The sequence below is a fragment of the Cupressus sempervirens genome, chromosome 7 (genome assembly GCF_028749045.1).
Source record: "Cupressus sempervirens isolate cs-2001-9-10 chromosome 7, ASM2874904v1, whole genome shotgun sequence".
Classification (NCBI taxonomy): domain Eukaryota; kingdom Viridiplantae; phylum Streptophyta; class Pinopsida; order Cupressales; family Cupressaceae; genus Cupressus; species Cupressus sempervirens.
In genome coordinates this window covers 701529171-701556563 of record NC_143124.1, presented here as the reverse complement: position 1 = coordinate 701556563, position 27393 = coordinate 701529171, and the positions used below count along the sequence as shown (strand labels likewise).

At 34.0% G+C, this 27393-nt stretch overlaps 1 protein-coding gene across 1 annotated transcript in view; it reads left to right on the top strand.

The window, feature by feature from the left end:
• The window catches only part of LOC149549145 (uncharacterized), a 115904-nt gene that overhangs the window by 56940 nt on the left and 31571 nt on the right, over window positions 1-27393 (top strand). The window contains exons 3-4 of the mRNA XM_089792572.1: window positions 7202-7328; window positions 7414-7527. Of these exons, the coding sequence (XP_089648698.1) occupies window positions 7202-7328; window positions 7414-7527 (241 nt within the window). The remainder of the gene's footprint in view (window positions 1-7201; window positions 7329-7413; window positions 7528-27393) is intronic.

The window sequence follows — 27393 nt, the reverse complement described above, 5'->3', positions numbered from 1 at the left end:
ATTAAATGACAAACAAGTGAACAAAGATTCAAGTTATCTATAGTTATGAGCTATTTGTTAATTTGAATTAAACCTTAAGAATTAGAAACTAGATACTGTTGTTAAAGAATGACCTTAGGGAACCTGTTAGGACTCTTACATCTAAAGTTAGGTAAACAAAGAAAGCAAAATTAAATCAATAAAAAAATATGTTTCACTAAACTTAGTAGCTTTTATCCTTGTCCTTCCGAGTTCCCTGGTGGGGCATTATAGTCTAGGCTTGTTACTATAGAGGAATTGGGTTAAAGTCTCAAAATGAAGATATTCAAGTCCTAAACTTGCATTCTCACAAAAAAGGAAAGAAAAGTAAATTCAAGAGGAAGAAAGGAAAGGATTCAAGTGGAAAACACTCATTCAAAAGGAGGGAGTTATGTAAAGTATAGTGGTTTAGATGTGACAAATTTGGTCATCTTGTAATGAAGTGTCCAGCCAGGCCTAAACCTCAAGCTTCCATAGCTGAAGTGAGCAGAGTGAGCTCGGATAAGGACTCTGAAAGACTTGTTTTTTATTCAGCCCTATCATGTCAAGTAATTACCAACCTTAATACTTGGGTCATAGACAATGGAGCATCTTGTCACATAAAAGGATTTGAGGAACACTTAGATAGCCTAGTGGAAGACTTAAACGAGGAAGTCACATTGGGGATGATTCTAATTATCCTATGAAAGTAGTTGGAACTTGCACTATACAATTACATCAGGCATCTCTCTCAAGTTGGCAGGTGTATTATTTGTAGCAAGTATCAAACGTAAGTTGATTTCCATTTCAGCCTTTGAAGACAAAGGATATCGAATTACTTTCATGGATGGTAAAGTTCTAGCTTGGTCGAAGAATTCAAACACCAACAGAGCTCACACTATAGGAATTCGACATGGATGCGTATATAAACTTTGCATCTTTCCTTCTCAAGTCTCAATTCATGAAACCTCAAATACATGTGAGATTTGGATAGAAGACTTGGACATCTTCACTTTCGTGCTCTTCGTTCAATGGAGAAAATGGTAACATGTTTACCTAAAACAACAATAGGAGGGAACTTGCAAAGGGTGTGCTTTGGGAAAGAACACCAAAGGCATATTTCATGGTAGTGAAAATAGATCTAAAGATGTATTAGAATTTGTTCATTCAGATCTATGTGGACCTATGGTAGTAACTTACTTAGGAGGATTTTTGTACTATGTTATTTTTTGTAAATGACTATTCTAGGAAAACATGGATATATTTTCTGAAGTTTAAAAAGTCGGATGAGGTCCTTATGAGATTAAAAGAATTCAAGGCTCTAGTAGAAAATATATTTGGTAAAAGAATCAAAGTCCTAAGATTAGATAATGAGGGGAATACATCTCTAATAAATTCAAAACCTTTTTCAAATAATGTTGAGATTAAGAGGGAGTTTACCATTCTTTACAACCCTCAACAAAATGGGGTGGCATAAAGGACAAATAGGACAATTGTTGAAGCAGCCAAACCATGATGCATAACCAAAACCTTAATACCTCCCTTTGGGCTGAAGCCGCTAATATTGCAGTTTACATTCAAAATAGATATCCCCACTCCCATTTGGATAGCAAAATCCGTGAAGAAGCATTTACAAAAATAAAACTTGATATAAGCCACTTAAGGATCTTTGGCTGTCCCATTTATATTCACGTACCCAAAGAAAAGAGATCCAAACTAGAACCCTTAGGGAAAAGGGAATATTTGTTGGCTACAATGAAACATGTAAAGCCTATAGGATTTACATCCTTGGACAATAATTAATTGAGCTAAGAAGAGATGTAATTTTTGAAGATTATATTGCATTTAAAAGATCCAAAGATGCTCGTGAAATGGATATTGAAAGATGATTCAAGAAGCTGAAAGTTATGCAACCCCAAAAGGAACTTTCAGAGAAAGAAAAAGACCTCATAGGTACTCCAATTATGTTGCCTTTATGAGTGAAATTATCAAATTAAAACCTTTTAATGTCGAGGAAGCTCCTAAACATCAAGTTTGGAAAGATGCAATGACAAAAGAATATCAATCTATTATTTAAAATGATGTGTGGGACATTGTACCTAGACCAAAGGATAAATCAATGGTTTCATCTAAATGACTTCATCAAAATCAAACATGCTGTAGACGACAATATTAAAAAGTATGAAGCAATATTTGTTGCCAGAGGCTTTTCTCAAAAGAAAGGAATTGACTATGAAGAAACTTTTCCTCCATTTGCTCAATATAACACTGTCAAGACCCTGATTGCTATTGCCGCATCAAAAGGATGTGAAGACTTCTTTTCTTATTGGTATAATAGAAGAGGAAGTCTACCTAGAGTAACTTGAAGGATTTGTTGTCCATAATAGTGGTTCTCATGTTTGCAGATTAAAGAAAGCCCTATATGGTCTTAAACAAGCTCCTCGAGCCTGGTATTAGAGGATGGACAACTATCTTTGAGGACTAGGGTATTCTAAAAATGATGCAGATCTGAACCTTTACTTCAAGGTAATAAATGGTTACATGTTGATTTTCATTCTTTATGTTGATGACTACTAATTACAGGAGAAGACAATCTTCTCATCACTAACCGTAAACAAGATCTAGCGTCTGAATTTGATATGGACTTGGGTCTTCTACACTATTTTCTTGGTTTAGAAGTATGGCAACAGGATGATGGTATTATCCTAAATCAAGGAAAATATGCTATTGATATTTTGAAAAGGTTCTGGATGGATTGTAAACCAATGTCGACATCTATAGAGACAAATCTACATAAGCTTAAAGAAGCAACAACCAACTCAAAAGCAACAGATTTCACACTCTACTGATAGATGATTGGATCCTTGATGTACTTGGTCAACACCATTCCAGATATTTTTTATGCAACAAATGAACTCCGTTAGTTCTTGTGTGAACCAAGAGTTACACTTAGTTGCAGTAAAACACATTCTGAGATACTTATGAGGCACATTCAAAAATGGCTTAAGATATAATAATGACTTAAATCTACATGGATATATTGACTCAGATTGGGCAAGGAGCATAGTTGATTGTAAGAGCATCTAGGATCAGCTAGATCTCTTGGTTTAGTAGGAAGCAATCTTCAGTAGCACAAAATTCCACAGAAGCCGAATATGTCACAACATCATGGGGAGCTCAAGAAGTTGTCTAGTTGAGAAAACTACTTCTGGGACTGTTTGGACAATCCTTGGACCCCACTATCATTCACTGTGATAACCAAAGTTGTATAAAGCTTTCAAGTTTTCAACAAATCTAGTATTTTATGGCAGGTCAAAGCATACTGAAATTCCCTACTATCATGTTAGAGGAATTTTATGTAGTTGCGATATACTAACACAAATGAACAAACAACAAACATTCTCACCAAGCCTCTCTCTAAAACATATGTGAAATATTTTAGAGTTAAGCTTGGCATGATAAAAATGTAATCTGAATTGAGATTGAGTCTCATCAATATTAATATATTCTAAAAGATGTTTAAGAGTGTAGACTCTTTTGTCATGTGTTTGATTCATGACTTGATGGGCACCTTTGAACATCATTGAAAGGTGACAACTTTTCAATGACGAACACATGTAATTTTTGGTTGTTATTGTGTGGTGACAACCTTACAATAATCAAATCTTACTATCATGATGGATATCATGTAAATTGATCTTTGTGGATATGTCATGATAATTCATATCTCTTAAGTAAATTAACTAAGTGGTAGATACCATAAGAATTGATATTTATGGATAGCTTCAATAAGTTATTTTACTGAGATACTTCATGGTGGATATTGTGTGTTATAATATCCGTGGATATGCCACAAGCAGATATCCTTATGGTAGGCATCATAAGACATGATGCCTGTGCACATACCATAATGGATATTGTGAGTATGGTGAATACCATGTGACCTGATATTCGTGGACATGCCATTTCTCCCTATATTATTATGAGGTAATATTGTTATGGTGGATATCATGAGATCTGATATCTGTGGACATGCCATAACTTTTGATATCATATTGAGATGATATCTTTACAACTCTTATGCTGATTTATTGTGTTCTCATCTAGATAGTAATCATCCTCCCTAGCTAAGAGGGAGTGTTAATGATTTGTAGCTTCGGTTGGATTACTCCAATCGATGAAATCGGCCTTGAACATTTAATATGTCCTCCTGTATTATACTCAAAATTTCTTATGAGTGTTGTTAACATAATACATTATTAGTAATTCTTAAGTTAACACTTCTCTGTGTTTGTGTGTTGTTAAATTAAAAATTACTAATCATTTGGTTAATACTATATCATAACTTGTGTGTGTGTGTGTGTGTGTGTGTTGTTAAATTAAAAATTAGTAATCATTTGGTTAATACTATATCATAACTTGTGCCAATATTGAGTATCGACTATCTTAATTGAGTAGATCATTACTGTATCGATTATGTGTAATCAATAAAGATTGTCATTCTGTGCATTTGTATCAAGTTACTATATCTTACATTGTCGTTGATAATGAGTATTGACTTTATCTTTCATATCAGTTGATGCATATCATTGACTTTGCTTATTACACATCGCATTAATAAACTGTGATAATACATAATCAGTATAAAGCAGCGAAACATATTTTATGATTCAGCACCACTATTGTGGTTGAGACATGCCTCGCATAGAGACATGTCTCCACTACATTATATTTATATTGAACGGCAATGAGTCTTGAAAAATACAGAATTATATAGTGCAATTACAAGATACAGCAGCAATATAATATATACCCTCTGAAGTGGCAGAAAATTATTATACTTAAGATCAATTTGTTCTTTCATCATAGTTCTGCAACATTATATTATTACTGACATTAAGAACATTATAAATCAAGAATAAATCATATTGAGTCTTATTGTAGTTGCACTATTGTGAAATTGAGATTAACATACATTTTGAAATAAAATTAAATTTTTTTCTACAATCTAAATCTGATCTATATTTAATAATAGCAGGGATTCTGTCTCTCCACCTATAGACACTTTTGAATCTGATGATTACAAAGCAAGCGACAATTTGAAGTGCTGAAGGGAGTAAAATATATGGATTACTATATGGTTGTTAGAATGTGTTTAATTATTGCAGCTTATTGCTTTGTAGTCAAGACATTCCCTGCTCTTGTGATTGTGCTGAGTGCTGATATGATATGCCTGTTGAGATCTGACAACATATTGTTGATTCTTTTTTATGAATTTGATGGGATTATAATTGTTTATCTATCTTGTTGTGGGTATGACGTGGTCTATTTGACACATCCATATTGTAGCCTTTTTTGGCTTTTGGTAATACTTAATAGATTATTAATTTTAAAAAAGAGGTGGTTTGATCGTCCAAGGTAGTAATTCTTAGAGCCCAAGATATCTCATATAATAGTTGCCTGATAGAGTTGCTAGAGAAATTGGCACAGGTGTTGTTTTCAAAGAAGTGTTTTCAAGGCCTGTGTGTGATGTCTAGGAGTTTTTGTTGTTTGTGGTGCCTTTTTCTATTGGAGTTCCTCTAGAAGTTTAAAATAATTATCAAGCGCTCAGAATGCAAGAAGATCCAAAAAATTTGCAGATGATATGATTATAAAGTTTCAGTTACTAATAGGCAGTTAAACTAGATGTTTTTTGTTTGAATGTATAGTAGGGCATTGAATGCAAAGCTCCATTTGACAACAGGAGGATAAAGCTTAGTTGCAACTTGCAAGTGACAAAAATAATCAAACCAAGAAGGCTTATCAGAACAAGCAGCCTGAAACTCAAACACCATATATGACAAATTGCACGATAATATTATGTCAAGATTGATTTTATTTGCTAAAGAACTAGCCTATTAGGTCAGAAGAAAATCCTAAAAGCATTTTTTGACCACTCTGCTATGGTCACAATTGCAGCACATTAGTATGGATAATATATGTTGGATCTTCTTTGGGACTTAGATTCAGATTGTTAGTAATATTTTTAAAGCTATTTTGAGATGCACACAATCTGGAATAATCCATGTATGTAAACCATTGAATGCATTATACAACATGATGCTCATTTTTGCAGTGAGTGACATTAAGATGGTAGTTTTTTTGTTCTTTGACATGCAAGGAATCGTGTTTCCTTCATGTTATTTTAGCATATCAAAGTAACCCTTTCAAAATCTTCATACATAGGTGTACAAATCCACTAACTAAATTAGATATGGGATGCAAGTGTAAACTGTAAAGTTGTTGCTTTTGTTTTTAAAAGAATGGTTTTGCATATGAACTGGCACTGTGTGGCACAAGACAATTTCATAGGTTTTTATGGCATTGTATATTCATGACATCTTATAGTTTATGAATTGGCTGATTCGGTTTGCTAAGGAACCGTTATATGTACATGGCTGGAATTGAGTTTGCTTCATGTGCAGATGGCAATTTTTAAGTTCAAAAGCACAAATCTAATAGTATTGAATATATCTATCTTAATTTAAATGATTGAAGCAATATTGTATAAGTACTGCTATTAAGAGCAAAGAAAAATCTAATTAAGTTCTTTTAATCAGTAGAGGAAATGAACAGTTCAGCAAACTAGTATTAGTGATGTGGTGCAACTGCTGAAAGTCTAAAACAGATTTTAGGAAATGTGGACCAGAAATATCAGACAATACTAATTTTACATAACATGAGATTGCAGATAAAGAAAATTTGTATGGTTCTTGCAAGGGATTTATAGGTTGGAAAAGAAAATTTCAGAACATTGCTTGTGCAATCTTGAGGTGTGATTAGAACCTAAAACAGTTTAAAATTGACAAGAGTTAATTGGCATCTTTATGAAAAGTGCATCTGTAAGCATAGCTAGAGGAGTTGACAGGATAGAATTGCATTTGCAGAAATACAATCAAAATGGATTACTAGTTTCTAATCATCAACTTTGAAGGTGGAGGGTATATTATTGCAAGGCGTAAACATGTCATGTAACTTGTTTCTTGTGTTATTCACTATTCTAGTATTTAGTATTTGACAATATGACGATATATAGTACATCAAGGATTCTGTCAACTTATGCAGTCATGGTAGTTTGAGTTGTATAGGATTAGTTCTTCCCAATATCATGTATTTGAAGGATAAATATGATTTAACTGTTCAAATTTACTGAATGTGACTGCAGAATAAATATGAGGAAACAATAAAGGAGAGTACAAAAGCACTGGATTTAAATCCACAATACATGAAGGCACTAATTAGAAGGGGAGAGGCCCATGAAAAACTCGAACATTTTGAGGAGGCTATTGCAGGTACCTTGTTTAAGAACATATGCTACACACAAGTGTTTAACTTCTATATTTGAAAGTTTAACAGTTTTCTCCTGTGTTGCTTCAGATATGAAGAAAGTGCTGGAGTTAGATGGTTCAAATGAACAGGCAAAAAGGACAATTATTCGTTTAGAGCCACTAGCGGCAGAGAAGCGTGAGAAGCTTAAGGAGGAGATGATAGGTATTTCAAATCTTTGTCCTCTTATAGAATCCAAGGGAAATGTAATGCCCCTTCCTAATTTTCTGTAGAATCACAGTTACAACAAATTAGGTCAGGGTTATGTCTTACCAAGCAAAATATTTCTTAAATTAGTGCAATCGTGGATCCAAATCGTACAATCATAACATAAGAAACATGCACATATGTATAAATCATATAATTATTCTTAGGATTAGTCCACAACACGAGATTCATAGAATATCTATAGCATCATTGCAAACAGAATTGAGAAGAAACATGATGTGTCTGCCTGAAGCCATCCCACACCAAGCCCAAGACAGAGCGTTGGCTCACTTGGCTCCGATGGCCAGTGACATGGGCATCTACCCAAGGTCCCTACCTAGTGGGCTGCTTGTATTTGCTTTCCCTATCCATGCTTCATCTCTTAAGATTTAGTAGCTTTTTTATAGAGTCTGAGGGAGGTTTGTAATAAAGGTCCCTTGATTCCCTTATCTAAGCCCAAGAGTGGAAGTTTGGCCCTCTTGGCTCTAGGGGCAAGCAAAATGGAGGTCCATCTGAAGTCCCTACCTAGATGGCAATCCTCATTGTTCCTCTTTCCCTTATGCCTTCTTCCTTCTATAATAATGGAAGTTCACAAGCAGATTATTGATACATACCTCTATATGAAATCATAGTAAACATATATAATATTGAAGACAATTGATTTACAATAATGCATAGGCCATGATATACCACAAGAGCCATTATTCAAATTATTAGACACTGGTTATAAGAAGTCTGAAGCAGATTAGTAACAGTCGATCCTGAGCATGTGTCTTTTGTTTGTACCCTACTGATTTTGATTATTGTTCCTTGTTTTCTGATTGGTGCACTACTTCTATCTGCTTGAAGGATTTGATCTGCCTATAATGATTCTTGAATTCCTTTGTCTGCTTGAATAAATCAATGACTGGATTCCTTGCATACTTTCATATTTTATTGAGAAGACATCCCTTTGAAAAGAGATACCCATTTAAGGGTCACGTCTCCTTATTCCTTGCCTTAACATTCAAATCAGATCTGAACATCTGGTTATAGTCTATAAATAAATGCTGCTTCCTTTCATTTCCTTCCTCTTTTCTCCCCTATCTAATTCAATTTGTCCTCCCTCTTATAACTTAAAGAGAGGAGTCACAACCCTTCATCATCTCTGCCCTTTGGAATGGTCACAAACTTCATAGTCATCACCCTTTGAAAGAGCCATAACCTTTCATTGCTAATGCCCTCTGAGAGATTCACAACCCTTCACAATCGTCACCTTTGAAAGAGTCACAACCCTTCATCATCACTTTCCTATTTCCTTCCCAGTCTTCCTGTTTATCCTAAATTATTTTTTATGATCCATTCTTTCTACCTTCCTTGTTTGATGATCTCCCCCCAAATAAATGCTTTCCCTTTTATATTTGGGAGCTACAACTCTTCATGTCGTGTCTTTTGACCATTCATTTACTTTAATTTAACTTTAATATTATAATCATAATATAATTTTTTTACTATTTAACTTTATTGTTTTTTATTACTATATCCTATTTCAGAGAGGGGACATTACAGGAAATTCAAATAGCTATTTTTTGGCCATAATTGAACTTCTACATTTATTTTTTTGAAAATTAAATTGACTGAAACATATTAGATGCAAGGAGTCATGCATGAATAATGGACTTCATACTTTAATATTAAGACTTGGACTTGGCAGAAAAGCTGATTTTTACTTGGACTCTGGTGGACATTTAGTCTATTCTCAAAAATATAAAAGAAATTTAAAAATAAGAGAATTTAGGATTTCTTTTAGTATTATATTCCATTATCAGTTCAATTTCAAATGTACACAATCTAATCAGTTAGATATATCATACACAGGTTTACAAAAGACAAAATAATAGCAATAATCGAAATTGATCTTCAAGTTTGAAAGCTGGTGGTGTATAAATGTTGCTCTGATATGTTAAACTTGTTTTCTTATTCCCAATATATATATTTAGAAAGCCATGTAGGTGGAATTAACAAAAAAAATACATGAAAAATATACTAATGGTTGAGAGGAGCCACTCCTTCCAACATAAGCTATAGAATGTTGCACCTTGTGGTGAAAATATTGCGAGATATCACGAGTCACTTCTGTGAATGAGAATATCGCCCACTGAATCAGCACCGTATTTTCCAAATATTGCAAAGATTTTTTAGCTAAAAATTCACAAAGTTGTGTGATATTCTGATATTAAAATTAGTGGTTAAAAAAAATAAAGTCAGATACATAATACACTGTTTGTATTCAGGGTTTACATTAATATTTTGTGTTTCAATGGAGGGAAAGAAGGCCACGACCACAACCTATGACGAGAAAGATTTTGTATACATTGCCATTGCTGTGCCATGAAAACTGAGCAGCTGTTGCCATTTGCCTTTTCTGTGAAAACTGAAAACGACAGGTTCACCATTTATGCATGCAGAGCAATAAAATATTTGCTGTTTGCACCCAGTCACTACAGGGTTACAACATTGAGTGATACTTAAGATAGATTGTATCAAGCGATGGTTTTTTTTTAAACTTAAAACTAAATAAAAACAAGCCACCTATTGTAAATACTAGACGTTAGCAATTATTAGTTTATTTTTTAAAACTATTAAAATACACATTGTTATGATTTTAATAATATTCTACTAAAATTATTTATTGCTGTAAAAATTTAAAATAAATTTATGGCATTAATTTTATATGAATGTGCATACACACACTTTTCCAAAAATATTGTTTGACAATGTTGTCAAGTTATTACTGAGTTGTTCCCAATTCTTTTCGGTCCCGAGTTTTAAATTGTTTTGGGTTGCTGAGCTTTTTCAGAGTCCTAGTTTTTCAATTATACTATTTTATGTACATCAAAGAGGCAGCTACTGCCATTCTATCCATGTAAGAGGTAGCAATAAGCTTATCTTGAACAATTTCAACGATTCTCACTTTATGGGCTTGCTCCTCCTTTCCCATTGTTGCAAACTTTACCTCACAATTAGCTCAATCAGCCCATATATGACACACTTTGTAAATGACAAAATCATCATACTTGGTGGTCTAGTCAGATATTGGTTCATACTCTAAACCAAAGTAATGAGAATTGGAATTGGATCGGAATCGGCAAGGCCGAATCGAATTGCAAATCGGCCGTGAATCAGCAAATTAAAAAAACCCTTGAAATTTATTGATTAACTTATATCATAAACCCTTTATTGCTGATTTGATTAACCGATTCACAAAAAATCTTTTGGCTTGAATCGAATCGCCGAATCACGTGAATCGCCGTGATTCTCATTACTATGCTCTAAACTCATCAAGGGGAAGTTCTTCATTCAGTGCTATGATCTTTTTGTGGTGAAGACGCAGGTTGTAAGACATCTACAGGGTCATTAGCTGCTGGCATTAGAAATCTTTTTCAGCTTTCTGCAGCTTATGTCCTTGAACTAACTTCCAATTGTATCACAAACTTAGGCACTATATGGCTGGCTTAAGTATAAGATGACACTTCTGTGAAGATTGGAGACCTAAGTGCTAAATATTTCTCACCATTTATCTATTATGAATAAATTAAAACCTAAGAGATTTACAGATAACAAAAGTTCAATCTTTAATTATAAAAAATGGAAGATTGAAATCAATGCTGAGACCTCTTATAAACTCCTTGTTAATTTGAGTTCATAACAAATGGAAGGTTGGGTTAAGGAAGTATGCTATGCTATTTTTTCATGTTTTTTCTCTGATATGCTATTTTGGCTCAGTCTATTCCGTTGCATACGTAACCCATTGTTGACTTTTCTCCAATAATTGCATGAGGAAGAGAGATGAACAATTCAGTGATCTATAAAATGTTAAATAGTTAAAAGATTATCTCTATGCTTCAAATCTTAAGTTGAAAATGAATAAAAAATAAAAAAATATCAGAGGAAAGATAAGAACTTTTGAATACTTGTCATCGTCGATGATGTCAAAGGAAATGTTTGCCAAGGAAAAATGATCATACTGCTGAAGCAAATTGAATGCGAAAGGCCACAGAATGCTCCCCTCCAAATACAGGACTTTTCCTTTTGCTCTGCAAAGGCTTTGGACTGGAGCTATGAACCAGTGGGGTCAGAGTTGAGGACCCCATACCCGTGATGATATTGGCTAAAACCAAGGTATGTGTAAAGTTTTATGTTATGTTGTGATCTTGATTGGTGTAAATCTCAATTTTATTAGTCTTGAATTTGAAGATGTTTAGATACTGTTATTGATTACTAGATTGCTGTTGAAGAATGAGTTTCTTGAACTGGATATATGTAGATTTTATGTATTATAATCTGCAAGTCTGAAGGTAAGATTACCGCTGTTATTGATCTACCTCTTACTGCAGATTATAATCATATTATATATATGTGACCTGAGCAGTGAAGAGACGTGATGAAGAATCACGTATCAAACTAAATATGCACCCCACGTACCTGGGACAGGTCACGACCTTTTAACATATTAATAATATATCATAATCTTCGGTGGTAAATGGTTTATAATGCCAATGACAGTATTAATATACTGGTCTTACTTACGTGAGTAATAATGTTGTTATCGGCAGATCACAATATAGTGAGCTATTGACAATGAATAATCATGAACTGATTACGTTATATAAACTAATCAAAATTATATATATATATGTGTGTGTGTGTGTGTGTGTGTGTGTGTATAATATTATATGTATATATAAATATATATAATTACGTAATCAGTTTAAAGTTTGTTTGAAAATAATCACAAGAAATTATAAATTCAATTTCACATAGGCTAACATTCTTAACACTCCCTCTTTAGCAATGGAAATTGAATTACACAAAAAACATATAATCAACATTATGTTTTAGACTAAGGGAGAGAAGGAAAAGAAAAAACATAATGGATTTTCATGGTGTCCGGCTATCGCCCAAAAGACCCGTGAAGGTTATCATTGTGTCCGGCAGGATCCGGCCCAAAGAACAAGGATAACCCAAACTTTCAAGACAATGGGTTTTCATGGTATTCGGCTATTGCCCAAAAAAAAGATCCATGAAGGTTATCAATGTGTCCGGCAAAATTCAGCCCAAAAGATAACAACAATTTCAACCATTGTTTGAAAATAGATCAACTAAAATAAAGTCGTCACTTTATCATAGGATCAGAGCACATGAAAGGTCGTCACCTTTCTCAAGAAAAGTCGTCACTTTTCACAATACAAGCTTGCAAGCAAAAATTAGAAAATAATTTGTATTCATGAATAACAAATTCATTTACAACAATATCATACCAAGTTTTTCTCGAAGTACACAATTTTCAACTTCGCAAGAGGTTTGGTGAAAATATCAGCATTCTGTTCATTTGTATTGATATAACTCAATTTAATGATATCTCTGCCAACCATGTCTCTTATGTAGTGATAGGGAGTCTCAATATGCTTAGATCGATTGTGGAAAATTGGATTTTCCGATAGCTTGATACAACTTTGATTATCACAATGGATCACAGTTGGTTTTAGAGGTTTTCCAAATAGCCCAAATAGAAGTTTTCTTAACCAAACTGCTTCACGTGCTCCCATGGAAGCAGCTACATACTCGGTTTCGGTAGATTTTAAGGCAACAACTAGTTGTTTTCTGCGAACCAAGATACCATCGCTGACCCAAGGTTGAAGCAACAACCTGTAGTGCTCTTGTGGTTAGAGGAACATCCTGCCCAATCTGAATCAGTATATCCTTCCAAATTTATCTCAACCTTGTCATATTTTAGTCCAAAACCAATAGATCCTCGTAAATATCTTAATATATGTTTTGCAGCCATAAGATGGATCTTCTTGGGTTTACACATGAAGTGACTAAGAACATTTGTAGCATAGCATATATTGGGTCTGGAATTCACAAGATACATAAGGGATCCAATTATTTGTCTGAAGAGAGTAGGATCAATGTCCTCAGATTTTGATGCTTCTTCTTTTAGCTTGTGTAAGTTTGTTTCCATTGGGGTAGATAAGGGCTTACTATCCATTATTCCAAATCTGGTCAGAATATCTTGAGTATACTTTCTTTGATGTAAGAAAATGTAGTCTTCTTTCTGATTAACTTCTAATGCCAAGAAGTAATGTAGTAACCCTAAATCTTTCATTTCAAATTCAGCTATCAGATCTTGCTTACATTTTTCAATTAATTTATCATCACCTGTTATCAACAAGTCATCAACATAGAGAACAAGTATTACCATTCCATCACTGGTGGTTTTGAAGTATATGTTAGAATCAGCTTCATTTTTTGAGTATCCGAGTTTGGAAAGGTAGTTATCTATCCTTTCATACCAAGCTCGAGGAGCCTATTTGAGACCATAGAGTGCTTTCTTGAGTTTACATACATATAAATTTTTATCTTTTATGATGAACCCTTTAGGTTGTTCTATGTAGACTTCTTCATTAATGACCCCATTTAGGAAAGCAGTTTTTACATCCATTTGATGAATCTTCCAACCTTTTGACGCTGCAATTGCAATAATTGTTCTTACAGAAATGTAACGAGCTACTGGTGCAAAGGTTTCTTCATAGTCAATGCCAACTTTTTGGGAGAATCCTCGAGCAACAAATCTAGCTTTGTGTTTTTCAAAACTTCCATCAGCAGCATATTTGATTTTGTATAACCATTTTGAAGATACAACTGTTTTGTCGTTAGGCCTAGGAACAATATCCCAAACATCGTTCTGAATTATGGAATTGTATTCTTCTACCATGGCATCTTTCCACTCTTGTGACATTAGGGCTTCTACAGCTGTAGATGGTTCGATTTTGTTTATCTCAGTTATAAGAGCAGTATAACATGATTGATTTCGAGTTCTCTTGTTTTCTTTTGAGATCTCATCTGGTTCCACATTGTTTTTTTCAAGCATCTTCCTTGCCCATAATGGTCTTTTCTTTCCATTAGTTATATTTGGTTCTCTCTCTTCAGGTGTATGCTCCCTCTGATTTTCAGTTTGTCTAATTTCCTCATCATCAGGGATTGGTTCATCTTCTGTGCTAGTTGAAAGTTTTAAAGCAGAATCCTCTTCAAAAGTTACATCTCTACTTATTTCAACTGATCTTTGTCCAGGAATGTAGTTTCTATAACCCTTGGAATTTTCACAATATCCTATGAATATACCTCTCTTCCCAGAAGGTTCAAGCTTAGTCCTCTTTTCTTTGGGTATGTGAATGTATACTGGACATCCGAATATTCTAAGATGACTTAGATCTGGTTTGATCCCTGAGAAGACTTCTTCAGGTGTGGTTTTCTTTAGAAATGAATGTGGACATCTGTTTTGAATATATACTGCAGTCTTAGAAGCTTCTGCCCAAAATGAGGCATGCATATTCTGATCATGTAACATAGCTTTTGCAGCTTCAATAATGGTTCTATTTTTTCTTTCTGCGACTCCATTTTGTTGAGGATTATAAGGTATTGTATACTCCCTCTTAATCCAAACAGAATTACAAAAACTTTTGAAGATGTCAGATATATATTCTCCTCCATTGTCTGATCTTAATGTTTTAATCCTTTTGCTTGTCTGATTTTCTACTAATGCTCTGAAGGTTTTTAATTTTGATAGAACTTCATTTGATTCTTTGACTTTCAAGAAATAGATCCAAGTCTTCCTAGAAAAGTCATCAATAAAGGATATGTAATAAAGGAAACCTCCTAGAGAAGGTGTGGGCATGGGTCCACAAAGGTCTGAATGAACTAGTTCCAAAACTGATTTTGACCTATGTTCACTAGAGGGAAAAGGTTTTTTTATGATTTTCCCTAGAGCACACCCTTTGCAGGTTCCTCTATGAGATGAGTCTAGTTTAGGAGTACCAAAAGTTATCTTATCTAAATTAGGAAGTGAACTAAACCCAATGTGCCTAAGTCGTCTATGCCATAATTCGTTAACATTGGATGTTTCAAGACTAAGAGCTTGAGTTTGAATGTTACTTAATCTATATAATGTTCCAAATCTGGACCCTATGATAATAGCATTTTTCATATTTGAGTTATTATGCCAATATAGTACTTTGTCTTTGTTGAAGGTGACATGATATCCATCATTTGTTATCTTAGAGATAGAAATAAGGTTCCTTTTTATGCCTGGTACAAATAAGACATCTCTAAGATTAAGTGTAGTTCCATCCTTTAATTTTATAGAACATGTCCCAATACCTTTTACAAGATAGGTAGAATTGTCTCCAATAGTAACTCCTTCAGTGATATGAGTTCCAAATGTATCAAACATATCTCTAAATCCGGATATGTGACGGGATGCACCACTGTCTACAATACAAGCTTCTTTATTTGAATTTACTTCACTTGAAAGTGCAGAATAGTATAGTTGATTTTCATCTTCCTTTGTTTCAGCAAGGGAGGCTAGAATTTTTTCTCTTTCTGGACAGTTTCTGAATGTGTCCTATTTTCTCACACTTAAAACACTTAACATGAGAATGGTCTTTCTTAAACTTCTTTTTATTATTATTATTGAATTTCTTCTTCCTTTTGTTTGAGATAGTGTGAAGAGCTTGATTTTCTTCCTCTTGATTTGAAGTGATCCCTCTGGAGATTAGCTTTGATTCTTCTGCTATGCATTCATTTTTCAATTGATCAAAAGTAGGAATAGAGGGTCTGCTTACAACTTGTATGAAAGTATCCCAAGACATTGGAAGCCCTCTCAGAGCTATTAATGAGAGTTCTTGATCATCAATTTTGTTTCCAATGGAAGATAATTGTTTTTTTGTTTCATAGATTTTCTCAAAATAAGAGTGAATAGAATCTCCTTTTTCCATTTTAGTATTCAATAATTTGGATTTTAAGGTGATTAGTCTACTTGAGTTATTTATCTCAAATGTATTTTTTATGGTCTTGAATACTTCATATGCACTTTTGATCTCTGATATGGAAGGAAGGATGTGATCTTTAACTTAATCAACAATGATTTTCCTTGCCTTGTTATTTCGCCTTTTCTAGGTGAGTTTTTCGGTTTCATCTTGAGGTATTGGAATATCTTTTTCAATGTATTCTTCAAGTTCCAGTTCTTCCAAAATTGTAATAATACGGGTTTTCCAAGAGGAGAAGTTTGATGCACCTTCAAGTCTGTCTTCCACCCTCACATTATTTGCCATTATTTCTTCTTCCTTAAAAAATTGAGATTTCTCTACCAATTTGGCTCAGATACCATGTAAAATTTTATGTTATGTTGTGATCTTGATTGGTGTAAATCTCAATTTTATTAGTCTTGAATTTGAAGATGTTTAGATACTGTTATTGATTACTAGATTGCTGTTGAAGAATGAGTTTCTTGAACTGGATATATGTAGATTTTATGTATTATAATCTGCAAGTCTGAAGGTAAGATTACCGCTGTTATTGATCTACCTCTTACTGCAGATTATAATCATATTATATATATGTGACTTGAGCAGTGAAGAGACGTGATGAAGAATTACGTATCAAACTAAATATGCACCCCATGTACTTGGGACAGGTCACGACCTTTTAACATATTAATAATATATCATAATCTTCGGTGGTAAATGGTTTATAATGCCAACGACAGTATTAATATACTGGTCTTACTTACGTGAGTAATAATGTTGTTATCGGCAGATCACAATAGACTGAGCTGTTGACAATGAATAATCATGAACTGATTACGTTATATAAACTAATCACAATTATATATATATATATATATATATATATATAATGTTGTTATCGGCAGATCACAATATAGTGAGCTATCGACAATGAATAATCATGAACTGATTACGTTATATAAACTAATCACAATTATATATATATATCATTATAATATTTTATATATATATATATATATATATATATATATATATATATATATATATATATATATATATATATATAATAGTAATAATGATATATATATATGTGTGTGTGTGTGTGTAATATTATATGTATATATAAATATATATAATTACGTAATCAGTTTAAAGTTTGTTTGAAAATAATCATAAGAAATTATAAATTCAATTTCACATAGGCTAACATTCTTAACAGTATGAACCTTTTTAGATTGGTCTCATGCTGATGTATATTATTCACTCCATCTATTATCGTTATAATTCGCTAGCTGGTCTCCTTATCTCTACAAGGTATATTACCTAACTAGTTTCTTATTAAGTCCTAATCACACTTACATATGATTTCTTAAGTCATTTCCGTTTGTGTCTCATATCATAGATTTAAGACACTTGTCATGATTGTCATGTCCTAGGATTTCCTAATTGTATATCCTACTAGTTTAAGTATGCTTCTAATGAATTCTCTAGCTTTTTTTTTGATAGGTAATGAATCCTCTAGCTTTATCACAGTTGCATTTGCATCTCTTTTGTGTGGAAAAATGTTTTGGCGGTAGGTGATCCTTGGGCAATTATGGGGTTGATAAACTCTTACATTGTAATAGAGCTATAGATTTGATAATATCTTTCCTTTTTTTTGAAGAAGATTGGCCAAAATATTTCAGACAGTGCATCTTGGTTCAAAAAAGACCTCTTGGTCGTGCTTGCAAGGCCCAAAACCCTTAAATTTATATAAGACATGATAATTTGATAATTTCTTATGATCATTTTGGTCCCTACAGTTTTGTACAACTATATCATTGTAGTACTGCCTTATGCCATAACTGCATGTTTAGGAGTTAAGGAATATTTCTTTGTACCTCTTGCATCATGCCTGCACTACTAAAGTTTGATTTTTAAAAAGATTTAAAAAAAAAAAAATTATAGTTGTCAGTGCAGAGTGGATGTTAATACCATGCCACATATGCTTTTTGTGCTTTTTAATGCCCTATATAGCAATTTTTTACAAAAAAATTGATAACTCGTGCATACAACATTGGATTTTTTGCAAACAGATTATTGGAAAGCTGGTTAGATAGGTATGTAGCTATCAATTTGTTTTTTCCCTAATTTTTTCCAGATATTTGTAATTTCAAATAAACATTAAACAACACTTAATGATGACTTAGGCCCCATTAAAGTCATAAACTTAATATTTCCCTTCTAAATACTTGATGCCAAAACTACTTCCTATTGAATTGACTTTAACAACGTTACTACATGTGCTGCTTCAAATCCACTTTCACTTAGGATAACAAATAAATAGGCCCCCATATCATCATGTTCATTTAATGCACTAAGTCAATTGGCCCCATTTACTTAAAACTATATATAATAACTATTAATAAATAATTTTAATAAAGAATACTTTATTAATACTTGAGCCAATAAACTTATTCGACCTAATCAACTGATGAAGTCTGCTAATACCAAGCCTAGGTGCACTGCCAAAAATAGCTTCACGGGCATAATTTGTTAAGTTTTTAGCCCAGAAAATAATGATAAACAACAATACAAAAGAGAAAAATTAATACACAAAAGACTCAAAGCATCCTTGGAAAAGCCTCCAACTAGAGGGAAATACCCTGCCACACCAGCAAAATATAACTTTTATTGATTAAGAAAATGTTGAAGTACAAGGCTTTCACTTGACTTATTTACAAGACACCAAGCAATCACATAAATAGATTGCATTTAGATTCTTCATCTTACACACGGAGGTCTCTTCAAATCCTAAATGCAAGACGCTTTATATTTCTATATGCATGCCTCTTTACATGTTGTATGACACGTCTTTTTACATAATATTATCTTAAACATTATCACAAATGTCTCTTTCAGCTGAACATGACCATAATGGTCAGAAAAAGCATATTTCTATTTTATAAATCAGAGATTAAGATCTCTATTGCAGCTACAATCTTCAACATAATTGACTTACTATAAATAGTAAGTCACTCAAACTGAACCAACTGACGAATGAGTCAATCGCTATGCATGCCATGAGTCTAGGTGCCCCTTCTAGATATAGCATCTCCTTAATATGACTTACTATAAATAATAAGTCTCTGAATAACTGCTGTAGTCAATGATACTAAATCTCAATGATACTAAATCTCAAGCCTGTCACCAAATTGTTCAGGTGCCCTGCTATAGATACAAACCCTGACTTTTCCAAAATAGACACTTTTTAATAATTAGTAAGTCTGCCAAACTGATCCAAACGAAGAGCAATCATGATTATCCGTGACCTCTGGAGTGGGAATTGGTCACTGGTTTTGCCAACTGAGAACCTCTAACCATCTAACTTAGCTTACAAGGACTGCCAATAGGCTAGTTCATACTAAAATCCAAGGTGAGCTAAAATGGAGACATTACAATGCATTCAAAGATGTTTTCCATTCAACCAATGATGATGACTGCACATCTTATGTGAGTATTGATGCTTATGTTGGTTCGGGTGAAATGGTCCCTACATATGGTACGTGTCGTCCTTGGGACGGATCTACTTTTGAGCATAATATTGTTCCTACTTCATCTATACAGATGGGCATGAATTTATAACATTGGTATATGTAATCAGAACAGTCAGTTACTCCTTGTGAGTCTAATTTTTCTCACACTTGCAAGCTCACATAATTTGGGGAAACAATTGAAAGTTACTGAAGATAAAACTGTTGCAGCTTTAATGCATTTTAAATTTTAATGATGGATATGGGGTGATTGAAAAGCATCCTCGCGAGGTACAACTAGAGAAGGAACATGTTGGTTATCAAAATCGCTAGTTAGAAACCTACGAGCCTTGCTTGCTCGATGCTGGGTATCTAACCGATTTTGGCCAACTTGACAGGATTGATTCAAATCCCCTGCGCTTTTGGTTCCGCTGGACCAAGGCCTGTTTACCCAAATCCTGGATGCCAAAACTTGGATCCAAGATACTTTATAGCGGATTATAACATAGAAACAACCTCATCAACTGGCAAGTGTTCAAGGAAAAATTCTGGATTGCAATTAATAACTTCAAACTTTGATTACTTTATTAGAATTGTATGCTGCTGAAAAGAATTTTTTTAGAACGAATTATTAGATGAAATCAAATCCTCACAGAAAGAAGATAAAGAAATGCCAGCATTAGATTCAATATTTATGAGTAGATTTATGATCAGTGCCAAATTCTAATTCGGTAGTAGAGTCAAACATATATTTTTTACATACAACTTTATGATATTGATGATATAATATTTGTTGATAACTCACTGATTACGATGCCACATATTGTTAGACTTCAGCGTATTCAGATTAGTCTATTATGCTTTAACCATCATGCGGTCACAATAGATACAAGTAATGGGAAAGAAATTATATTCTGCACTATTTTTATTTGTCAAATCTGAATAACAATGAACAATTTAATGTACTTATTGAATCAATAAATCATAAACAAATGAACAACAAAACCATAAAGGACGAGAAATATCTGTTCCAACTCTAAAACAAATAAAAATTCTTACTGACTTTATTGTTGGACAGATTGTATTGAAGACACTCAACCTTTTGATGCTCTATTCAACACACTTCGGTCCACACAATGCCTGGAAATAATACTCAAAAAATCCGAATCTTTTTTGCTTTGTCCAAATCTCCAACTCCTCCTTTAGAGTGAATTTAAATGTATGCCTGAGAATAGATAGCTGCTGTCGTTTTTTTTAAGAGCAATAAAAAGTATCTCTTCAGCTTTTCTTTACATATATTTATAGAGTATGAAAAGGGCAATCAGTTGCCTCCCAAATAACGCACCTTTTCATAAATACAACTAACCACTGCATAAAGACAAAATCCCCTAATTAAAATGGTCATTGGTTATACTTGTTGAAACCGATTACTTTTGATAACATATTTGAAAATTAAAAGAAGCCTGTGCAATGCGCTGGATGATAATTCATCAACATAGACGCATATCATGATCTTCCTTCCACCTTTGACACGCGCATGAAGCCGAAATAGGGAGCAAACCCAGGACGCTGACTCATCATTGAAACACAGGCGAATTCATTCTTATTCCATGTTTGCGCTCATAATTGCTGGCACTGGTCCGGCTATTGACCATCCATGGTGAACTTTCACAAGCCTCTGATTGCCAGTTCGATGTGTTCTTGAAACGAGGGCACGTGGAATGTATAATAATATTAGAACGAGTATCCCTGCCGCAAGGAGGTTCTGATATTTTCCCACGCACTCGGCCCCATTCATATAGTGACTTCTGGACGCGAGATGCAGAATATTTTTTATATGAATGTCACTGCTGCAGAAAAACTCCCGTATTCTCCCACAGATTCAACCACATCTCCAGACCTGCAACAAAAGTAACCATACATTACATATCAATAAATTTGTAAAATTAATAATAAATGACACCTAGCGGCTCTGTTGGAATGTGAACGCCAAGACCCTCGTGATTGTAGAACGTAAAACATAGAGGGAAACAGGCGCGGGCACCAAAATATCCTTCGAAGTTCGGCATTCGAAACTGATGTTTTTATTCACATCTGAATAAATGGATGCCCCTGAATCAGAACATAATAATAAATTTCTGGTAACAACTCATCACCACATGCATTGACCTTTTCACATTGTCTTATCCGATAAATTTGTGATCTGTTCTCCTTTAGAGGAATAATGTTAATTTTCTTTTCTGTTACAAGAATGGGAAGTCAATCACCATGCTTATCATCACTTCTTTGGTGTTGTTTATGACTGCTGTCAACAGTGTGCACATACTTTTCAAATTTTGAATGAAACAAATAATCACTAGAATAATCAGAATCCTTTCCCTATCGAGATGTTGCATCTAAAAGTTGTCAAAATATGCAGCCCAGAGACCATATATTAATTGCGGAAGTATAATCTCCATGTGACATTATAACCTCTGGAGCCTGATAATTTCGTGTTAACAACCACAGATGTACAGCATCTTCGTGATCTTGGGTAATGTCTTCTTGTGCAGCCTTATTTTGATCAAGCATAGCCTCTGAACCTGATTTTGTTGTCATGATCATCACACCAGGCACTCTCAGGTCTATATTCAGCATTCGACGATGCAAAACACTGTCTTCCAGACTGCTTAGTATCCAATTCATCAAGAGAACAATGAGCTATTTCATTTTTCTCTTCTTTCAAACATATCTCAACAGAAGAAGAAGTTGCATTTGCTTGGACATCAGAATCAGATCTTGTACTTTCAGGAAGAACTAATTTCCTAGAATCTTGAGATGGTAGCTTCAACATCATTCTTTTCCCAGACCTAGCATACTTGTTGGATTCCTCATTATTATCAGTTTCTCCATCATTATTATCTTCAACATGTGCAGGTACTGAAGAATCAGACCTTTATTCTTCAGATTGACTGGAGCATTCCTTTGGGCATAAGTTCTTTGTAATTGTCCTCTACAATCCCTCCAGTCACAACATTAGGTAGATGTACTGGGAACAATGGAGCATCTGCAGGTGCTGCATTGGAAATACCCAAGTGGTCCTTGAGAACTCAGTTGTCAAAATCTCCATCACGTCTCCATAAATCAGGCATCATCTAAACAGCACCATGCACACTTGCACAATGTTTAGTTGCATGTTACTAGAATAACGGTGAATAAGCATGTGCTTTTGCCATGAAAAGTTTGTAGTTCTTTAACTGTTCTCAGCCTTCGCAAATCTTTACCATAAAAGGGGCATTGCTTATCTGTTCCTAGTGTGCACATTTACTTTGTTCTGCACAAAGAGAGCAGTGAGAGGAAGTGGTGGAGAAGCTGTCGCTGCAACACTACTGAGTGCACCTCCACCTTTTGAATGATCGTCCATTTTGGTGATAATGACAGCTCTCACTGAAACACTCTGCTTTAAATGCTTGTGCCTGATCTGAGCAGGATCTGAAAATTCTCTCTTTGGTATGATATTTGGGACTCTAAAATTTGGAAAATTTTAGAGTTCCATTAGTGGCTCTTTCTGGGGACGTATGCTTCTTGTGAGCATAGCGAGATCTCAGCTATCTCTCGAGGAGCAGACCTGCCAAAAGACTAGGAGTAATCAGCTCATGGAATAATACAATATAGACATCAATAGCAAAATTAAATAAAACTACAAAGAAAAAGAAAAGCAAATAGTACTCCCCTGTACATGCTTACTGAAAGAATGGCTTGAGGTACTGCCCATGGACCGGAAAATCTTGAATATGACCATCTGTATCCTACAAGAAATAAGATTGTTCTCCAGCTTTATCAAAAACTATAAATGGTCGGAGCCATAAAGCTTCGAACTTACCATGCTTTCCTTTGTCCTGATCCTTAGCGTTCCACTTCAAGACCCAATCACCTGCCATAAAAGATCGTTTAGAAGATTTGTTGTCTTGAAGGAACTTGACCTGTTGCTGCATGATAATGGATTTCACCGTAATTACATTGTGAGATATGCACATTCTTTTTCATTCAGCCCACCAATTGATGACTTGGTGCTTTGAATGTTACATATGATTGGGGTGGATGAGTGGTATGAGATGCATTTTCCCGTGGCAAAAGAAACTTTATTTTGGAGGCCTTCCTGTTTGCTTCACCTGTGTTGTCACCATTTTGAGATACAAGTTAGAGAGGCAGTGTTGTGGCAGTTGGACATTCCATATGTAATCAGTTTGGAGCAACGTCTTACAAGTAGTGGGAAAGTGGATGGCTTTTGTACATCTGGGATCTAGGTGGAGCATTCCCATGGGTAGACGTGTTTTAGGATGCTCATTTTGGTTGACTTATGCAGATATGTCCATTCTGCCATTCTTGGGATGTATTTTGGTCCTCAGATGTGGGATCGAGGATTTTTCATGATTAATGGTGTATTTACCAGGGTATTGTGAGATGACAATATGGTTAACTAGTAATTTTAGAGTGGTGCAGGAGATTGGCAGAACAATATTTTTGAAATTGATATGGGATCCTATGGGGTACAGTGAATAATTGCATATAGACAAGCAATGTTGGGACATGAGGACTGTAATGTCGCCATTTTTGGGTCCTCTAGCAGTATATTTATTGCTGACATTTTAAGTTTGTGTCAGTGTGATTCAACGAGTGTTTTGATATTTCAAATGAGCTTGAATGGTTTAGAGGAGTTAAATGATGTTTTTTGATGTTATGTATGGCTTTGGTTTGGGCTCAAGATTTTTGGAGAGTCTATTTTTGGGAAGTCACCCAGTCCAGCTTGTTTATGTTTAATATTTGGGATTACTACTGTGCTGTCAAATTTCAATTCCAATGCTTTCAGTCATTTTCACAAGTTGGGTGTACTATTGGCTTTAATATTTAATTAAATTTACTAAGATTTCCATTTTAATAAAAATTGTCTAATCAGTAATGAGTACCCTAGTGCTATAGCTCATAGGATCCAAGATGAGAAGTTTTAAATCTTGGGCACCTATAATAGGGACGGTGTGCCAATTTATCATTATATTAATGAAAAAGGTAAAATTTGGGGCAAGTAGGTGTTTGAATTAACAAAATAACTCTATTATAATGTCAACTTTAAATTATAAGATAAAGTTGCTTTTGGAGAGAAAATAAAATAAAAGTGAGTTTTAATCCCACATTGAGAGTGGAAGGTCACCAATGGCTTGGAAGTCTTTATAAAGGAGCCTCATCCTCAAGAATATGTTATATGGAGAGTTTATTTGTTTTCACTCATTTTGAAGAGCTTTCTATTGTATCATCTTCTAGGACAAAAGCCCTTGGAGATTTTGTGTGACTTGGACGAAAACCCAAGACCACTTAGGGTGGCATTTATCATAGAATTTCATTGGAGCTACATTGAATTTCATAAAAGGTTTGAAGCTATATTGTACCTTAGATTTTCAGATCAATATGGAGGCATTCACTAGTGACATTGTAACTCGAAGAGTTAGGGTTTCAAACCCTAACATTAGCACGATTCACAAAGGAAGGAAGCAACTAGATCGAAGGAGGTTTTTCACGCATATGCTGGTAGACAGTGTTTGGTTGGCATTCTAGTTTTCAGAACAGACCTTGGGAACAACCCGTCTACGTTTTGATTAGCGTTTTCATCCCATTTAGCACAGCCTTGCATATCTCATTTAAGAAATCTCTAGCACTGTCATTAGGTGCTACTCTTGGAGCTGATTTATATGTCATTTGACTGTAATACACCTTGCTTGTTTGGAGGGATGGGTTCGTCCAGCTAGCGTATGTTTATCAACATCTTTTTGGCATACTTAATGAGACTTGAAGGACTGAAATATATAACCGTACTATACGGAGTTTGATTCAGCAAGTTCAGATATTCTCATTATTGTTTTGTAATCTGCATATTTGTTATATCTGCAATCACTGTCATTTCATTATGTATATGTTTTCTCCTAAAATATTGTGAGGGCAACACTGTTTCCATGAAATATGAAGGTTGTTGATTGTGGACGGCATAATATTAATTGTTTATGCATTTCTATATGAATTGGCAATAGTTACAAACACCCAAAACATCAACAATAATCAGATATCAGATAACAGAGGGTTATGTGCTGTTGAAAATGATAGCATTGGTCAGATAATTATGAATGACGATTATCAATATAATGATATAATTATATAAATGTATATATATCAATATACATTGTTTATATTGATATATATACACATACATATTTAAATGTTGAAACTAATATTATTATGTTGATCTTATTTGTGAAACTAATTATCATCTATAAATAGATTGACTTATCATTTATTTTGTTCCGAGTATAATCTTGATTTTTCGGTCTGCATCATGATCGATTTTGATTAAACATTATCGTTGCAATATGTAAGTATCAATGTTAAATCGATAGATATAAATATAACATTGACCAATAATTAGATTCAAATCTGATTAGCATTGTGATAATGCCGATAAACTATTGGGCTTAATAGAAATGATTTATCTGTTTTGAAATGGTGCATATCTATTACCATTGATAATGGATTAGTATGTTTATTCGTGGATAGACATGTCTCTCCATCACAATGCTGATAAACTATTGGGCTTAATAGAAATGATTGTCTGTTTTGAAATGGTGCATATTTATTACCACTGATAATGGATTAGTATGTTTGTTCATGGATAGACATGTCTCTCCACATGGAGAGACATGTCTATCCAGCAATAATTATAATGGATAGACATGTCTCTCCATGTCTCATTCGCAATATATATAAGAGGAGAATCGAGATTGATGCATTTGAAAAGTATATACCAAAATGGCAATGCAACTACATTTGCAGCGATCACCGAAAACCTAACAACTTGCACTAATGGATTTCGGTACTTGTCTACATTCAATCTGCATTGGATTATATATAAATGAATGAAGAGGTGTATTGGTGGATAGACATGTCTCTCTGATCTGCATTGGATTATATATAAATGAATGAAGAGGTGTATTGCTGGATAGACATGTCTCTCCACATGGAGAGACATGTCTATCCAGCAATACACCTCTTCATTCATTTATATATAATCCAATGCAGATCAGAGAGACATTTCTATCCACCAATACACCTCTTCATTCATTTATATATAATCCAATGCAGATTGAATGTAGACAAGTACCGAAATCCATTAGTGCAAGTTGTTAGGTTTTCGGTGATCGCTGCAAATGTAGTTGCATTGCCATTTTGGTATATACTTTTCAAATGCATCAATCTCGATTCTCCTCTTATATATATTGCGAATGAGACATGGAGAGACATGTCTATCCATTATAATTAATAACAAATTATATAATATCTCATATATTTAAAAAAAAAAAAAAAAAAAAAAAAAATATATATATATATATATATATATATATATATATATATATGTATATGTGTATGTATGTATGTATGTATGT